This window comes from Diaphorina citri, unplaced genomic scaffold (assembly GCF_000475195.1).
Source record: "Diaphorina citri unplaced genomic scaffold, Diaci psyllid genome assembly version 1.1 scaffold3320, whole genome shotgun sequence".
Classification (NCBI taxonomy): Eukaryota; Metazoa; Arthropoda; class Insecta; order Hemiptera; family Psyllidae; genus Diaphorina; species Diaphorina citri.
In genome coordinates this window covers 22,238-27,918 of record NW_007380729.1, presented here as the reverse complement: position 1 = coordinate 27,918, position 5,681 = coordinate 22,238, and the positions used below count along the sequence as shown (strand labels likewise).

The following is a 5,681-nucleotide window of genomic DNA, read 5'->3' as shown; positions in this document are numbered from 1 at the left end:
GACCTCAAAACGTGTTTTGGCACTAAAAACTGACCATCGAAAATTTGACCCGATTACATTACTTTCCTTCCTATAGGATAAGGAAAGTAAAAAAGGGCCTTGCTTATATTTATGCTGTTTAACATGGATAAATAAATTACTAATGCGTGTGTGAGATAAAACATGTCTAATTGTAATTTTGTTGCTCTATCCCCTATTCCAGTCACCATCGGGCCAGGATAAATCTCAGGAGAGCGGAGTTATAGCGTACAACAATGTGGATGGAGCGTTTACCAAATCCATCATATACTTCACCAAGGATTGCTGTGATCCCAAGTCCATACCTAGCCTAGGAGACAAGGTAATTAACTTTTCTTTAATTTTCCCTTCGAATTTCTTTAAATCCCTACTTGAAAATTTTCCCTCGGGGATAAGCCCATTTCTGTAGGTGCTGGGTCAACACGGAACCCCCAGAAAGTAAGCCGTTCAGACGGGGTCCGTGTTTTTCGTCAGCCTCTCAATCAGCCCTACCCTAGGGTGATCGCTTTGGGCTGACATTTGGTTTTGGCTACAAAAAATTTACGAGTAGATGCCCTTCACACTCAACCTTTGCTATTTCTTTAACAAGGGAAATTTCAGGCTGGTATCCTCCCTGATTAAGAGTCCCCCAGCCAGACTATTTCAACTCTCTCCCGTGTCCCTCAGGATTATTCGGATTCCTCAACTACGAGCTGGAAGAGGGGAAGAAGTTGTTCTTCCACACATCAGAAGTGAAGGATCTCTCCCGTGTCCCTCAGGATTATTCGGATTCCTCAACTACGAACTGGAAGAGGGGAAGAAGTTGTTCTTCCACACATCGGAAGTGAAGGACGGTGCCTCATTGGGTCCTGGAGATCAGGTTGAGTTTGTACTGGTAACCAATCACAGGACTGGAAAGAGTTCTGCCTGCAATGTCGTCAAAATCAAGTAAGTATCTGGTTGTTATTGTAGCGGCTTCAGCTGTAGCCAAATGGTGATGGCAGAGTTACGAAAAGATATCTTTTTTTTTTATCTGCCATACACCGGGGTGATGGTCTCCAGCCATGTTTAATTGGTTCGTCCTGAACTTCAGTCAACCACTGTGAGAACTTGTGTCCATTCTTTAAAAGCGGAAAGAACCCTTTAAAAAGCTGCTAGCTAGCTAGGCTGGTTAGGGTTAGCTGTTCTCCTCCCTGTTTATTCTCCCACAGCCAGACGCTAGTCAACTCTCTGTTTAACGTCCTCTAGCTAGACAATTCTTGCAAGACAATGAAATATTCTCTTTCACAGTCTCAACCCTTTCACTTCAATGAAGAAAGACCTTGTTTAGACTGCGGGAGTAAAGGGACTTTTCAGTCTCATTCTGGCAGGATAAACAAGGTATATTCTATTCTATTCTACTCTGTCTATGCGGTTTGACTTTGAATTCGTCGCTTCCCACCACCTGCTCGATGCTCTATGTGCTATGCTCTACGTTCCACTCTGTTTTTAGCATAGCATAAGAATACAGAATTACGGATTTTTTTTTTTTTTTGGTGAAAGAGCTCTGCGTGTGAATCCTGCCATGAAGCGTTGAAAAAAAACGAATCTTCGATTTTTTTTTATAACAAGATACGTACTTATTTTATTTATTTCTATTTCTTACTAACTCAATCGACGAAAATGTTTATTATTATAAGTAAGTTTTATAACTATCTAAGAAGCACAAAGGCTTGTGGCTGGATAGTTTTTTTTTTCAAGAGGTTTGACAGAGGGAACTGTAACTGCTATGGTCTTATCGTCCCGAAATCGAAGAGAGAAGGAAGACAGGATAGGAGAAAGCCAGCCGTTCCGAGAACGAACATTATCCCATCGTTTTTTTTTTTTTTTTTTTTTTTTTTTTCTCAGTGAAATTTTCTCAAGGTTTTGATTTTGAATTTTTACTTTCTATTTTTTTTCTTCAAGCCAACTCCACTTTTATGAAAGTTTTGATAAACGCCGCTCCTTTTAGGGGGAAAGTTAAAATTTGGAAGGTTTTGAAATTGGATAGGTGGTTTTACTCTTTAAAACGACGACAAAGGAGTTGGGCCTCTTTGCTTCTCGAAGGACCATTACGCTGAGTACTAAAGTAGCCTTATTACAAGAAACACAATTGTAAATTGATAGAAACTAAGTAGATTTTAGACGATTTATAATTATATCTTATTTAGAATATACAATATTATTCAAATATGATTTTTTTTCTCCTCAAAACGATATTTTTAACAATTTAAGAAAACTTTACATTTTAATTGAAAAATAAGGAAAAAATCCTAGTATTAAGTTTTTTCGGTACATATTTAATGAATTAAAATAAAAAATAATGTAGAGTAGAAAATGGAATTAAAATTATGTGGATACTTTATAATATTATGTAGATATTTTAAGCCTATATCAAGGGTGATGCGATAATTAAGGTAAATTTTCGACTGCGCCATTTTATCGAACTTTCAGAAAACGAATTTATTTTGCTAAAACACCGTTAAAAGAATAGACCCTTTTTAAAATGAACATAACAAGAAGAGTGTTAACCAGCTAACCGTGTTAAAAAGCGAAAGCATTTTTAAAATCCTCCTTAGAAAAAGGATACAGTACCGTTTATTTAAACAGAGTTTCTGTGGCTTCGAATCAGAATTTTGTTCTTTGTATACCCACCGAAACAAACTTGAAATAAACAATATTTTCTCATTACCTTGTATAGGTTCCCCTATACACACTGGTAATGGGCAATGGAGATGGGAAAAGAGTGAGTGAGTTAAATAAACAATATTTTCTCATTACCTTGTATAGGTTCCCCTATACACACTGGTAATGGGCAATAGAGATGGGAAAAGAGTGAGTGAGTTGAAAGAACTACTCAGTGAGTCAGATCCAAACTTCCTTTACACATAGCGAGTTGAGTGACGACTCACTGACTGAGTCAACTGAAAAAGTTCATTAACTCACTCACTCACTCTTTACACGTCTTTAAAAACCAACCGTAATTTTTCTGTGCCAAAATTAATCTCAGATGTCAGATCCAAACTTCCTTTACACATAGCGAGTTGAGTGACGACTCACTGACTGAGTCAACTGAAAAAGTTCATTAACTCACTCACTCTTTACACGTCTTTAAAAACCAACCGTAATTTTTCTGTGCCAAAATTAATCTCAGAGTAAACCTCAAGGACATTTACCGTATTGTGTTTTGCGGGACAAACTTTTGAGTTATTTTCTCTTTCCGACTTAGGGTATTTTTTTTAGGTTTAGGATGTAATTTTTTTCTTCAATTTAATACTTAAGGCATATATTTGTATTTCCTTTTCAACTATTAGAGCTAACGTATTGAATTTAGCACCCGAATGTGCTCTTGGTAACTAATTTTTGTTTAGCTCGCTTGTTCTTAAAGGAAGAGAGAATAAACAATATTTTCTCATTACCTTGTATAGGTTCCCCTATACACACTGGTAATGGGCAATAGAGATGGGAAAAGAGTGAGTGAGTTAAAGGAACTACTCAGTGAGTCAGATCCAAACTTCCTAGCGAGTTGAGTGACTACTCACTGACTGAGTCAACTGAAAAAGTTCATTAACTCACTCACTCTTTACACGTCTTTAAAAATCAACCGTAATTTTTCTGTGCCAAAATTAATCTCAGACTAAACCTCAAGGACATTTACCTTATTGTGTTTTGCGGGACAAACTTTTGAGTTATTTTCTCTTTCCGACTTAGGGTATTTTTTTTAGTTTTAGGATGTAATTTTTTTCTTCAATTTAATACTTAAGGCATATATTTGTATTTCCTTTTCAACTATTAGAGCTAACATATTGAATTTAGCACCCGAATGTGCTCTTGGTAACTAATTTTTGTTTAGCTCGCTTGTTCTTAAAGGAAGAGAGAGAGAGAGAAAAAAAAAAAACTTCCCCATTAGAATATTCTGCTAAAAGGTGGAATATTTTGAGAGATGCTTTGGAATAGCATCCCACGAAATCTTTCTCGACGCAAAGGTTAAAATTCAGAAATAACATCCAAGAAGAGTCTCTTTAAAAAATAAGCCGAGGGTCTAAAAAAAAAAAAACTTCCCCATTAGAATATTCTGCTAAAAGGTGGAATATTTTGAGAGATGCTTTGGAATAGCATCCCACGAAATCTTTTTTGACGCAAACTCATCGAACATTTACAAGAAGAAAGGTCTGTATTTAGGGTACAGTGCGTATGGTACCTGATATTAACAGCCTATTAGATACTAGTAAAGAACGGTATCTTGAGGTTAAAATTCAGAAATAATATCCAAGAAGAGTCTCTTTGAAAAAATAAGCCGAGGGTCTAAAAAAAGGGCCTCAAAAGCAAAGGCCTTTTTTCAAAAGAACAAGCGAGAACAACATTTACCGAAAAGAAGCTTATTTTGTAAACATTTTTGAAAACATATTTTATGGGCTTGCATCCCACCGAAAATTTTGGCTGTACATAATATGTGTGTGTTCAAATTAATGGAAAAATTCACAGGCGGAAAAAAATTGAACCCATGTAGTCTTTTTGTTCCCTTTTTGACGTCGGGCGCGCGTTGAAATGTCGTGCAAATGATAGAAAGTTTAAAACTCCAGTGCGTTTTTTTTTCTCTTACGGAAAAACCTATCCACATAGGAATCGACCATTTATTTATAATTTTTACCCATTTACAACTGCTCCATTAGAATTTTCTAATACACAGGTAATTATCTATGTAGTAAGAAGAAGAAAAAGTAAGAACCAGTTAGTTACCTATCTATTTACGCCTGTTATTAAAACCCATTTCATCGCGTGGTCTCCGAAAAGTACTCTCACTTATCTTTCTAATACAGGGTGGTACTAAAGTTAGGTATTCTGCTGCAGATAGATTGAAATAAATTCTTTTCATAGGGACACTGGGGAGCAAGGTCTAGAAATAGGCAAGACATAAAAATTGAATTTTCGACCTTTTACAGTTATTTTTTCGGAGTTTTGACCTCGGATTTGGATTTTTCCCAACTTTTTACATAGGAAAGGAATCGACCATTTATTTATAATTTTTACCCATTTACAACTGCTCCATTAGAATTTTCTAATACACAGGTAATTATCTATGTAATAAGAAGAAGAAAAAGTAAGAACCAGTTAGTTACCTATCTATCTACGCCTGTTATTAAAACCCATTTCATCGCGTGGTCTCCGAAAAGTACTCTCACTTATCTTTCTAATACGGGGTGGTACCTACTAAAGTTAGGTATTCTGCTATCTCTGCTGCAGTGCTGCAGATAGATTGAAATTCTTTTCATAGGGACATTGGGGAGCAAGGTCTAGAAATAGGCAAGATCCTGGTAAAATATCTTAAAGGCCTACAGTAGAAAGCTGAGTCCACACATAGTCGACCCCCTCGATCGATGGTCGAACAACGAGGTGAAGAGGTGAATCTATGTTGTCGAGGCAGTGTACGTTTTCAGTCGACGCGCGACGTCCATCGATCGACAGCATCGACTGTCACTGGGAACTTTCAGAAAACTGAAATCAAGAAGGAAAAAAAAAAAAAAATCTGCCAGAATGATCGCCAACCTTTGTGGAGCTCCAGTATTCTGTGGTCAAAATTGAAACCTCCGTCTGATCTACCCTGTATGGAAAGGGATTTCAAAATCAAGGTAACATCTTAATTCTATGATCTATAAAAAGGGATG

General features: G+C 36.6%; 1 protein-coding gene and 2 long non-coding RNA genes across 3 annotated transcripts in view; 2 read left to right on the top strand and 1 right to left on the bottom strand.

The window, feature by feature from the left end:
* LOC103520203 (cold shock domain-containing protein E1-like) overlaps nt 1-5,681 on the top strand; it is a 35,397-nt gene that overhangs the window by 11,025 nt on the left and 18,691 nt on the right. The window contains exons 12-13 of the mRNA XM_026831420.1: nt 203-315; nt 685-945. Coding sequence (XP_026687221.1) covers nt 203-315; nt 685-945 — 374 coding nt within the window. The remainder of the gene's footprint in view (nt 1-202; nt 316-684; nt 946-5,681) is intronic.
* LOC113471935 lies at nt 1,878-2,911 on the bottom strand. The gene is made up of 2 exons (XR_003394445.1): nt 2,797-2,911; nt 1,878-2,707 (listed from the first exon to the last, which is right to left on the bottom strand). It is a non-coding gene; the product is annotated as an uncharacterized LOC113471935 (long non-coding RNA).
* On the top strand, nt 2,638-3,412 carry LOC113471934. Its single transcript, XR_003394444.1, has 3 exons — nt 2,638-2,716; nt 2,806-3,027; nt 3,172-3,412. It is a non-coding gene; the product is annotated as an uncharacterized LOC113471934 (long non-coding RNA).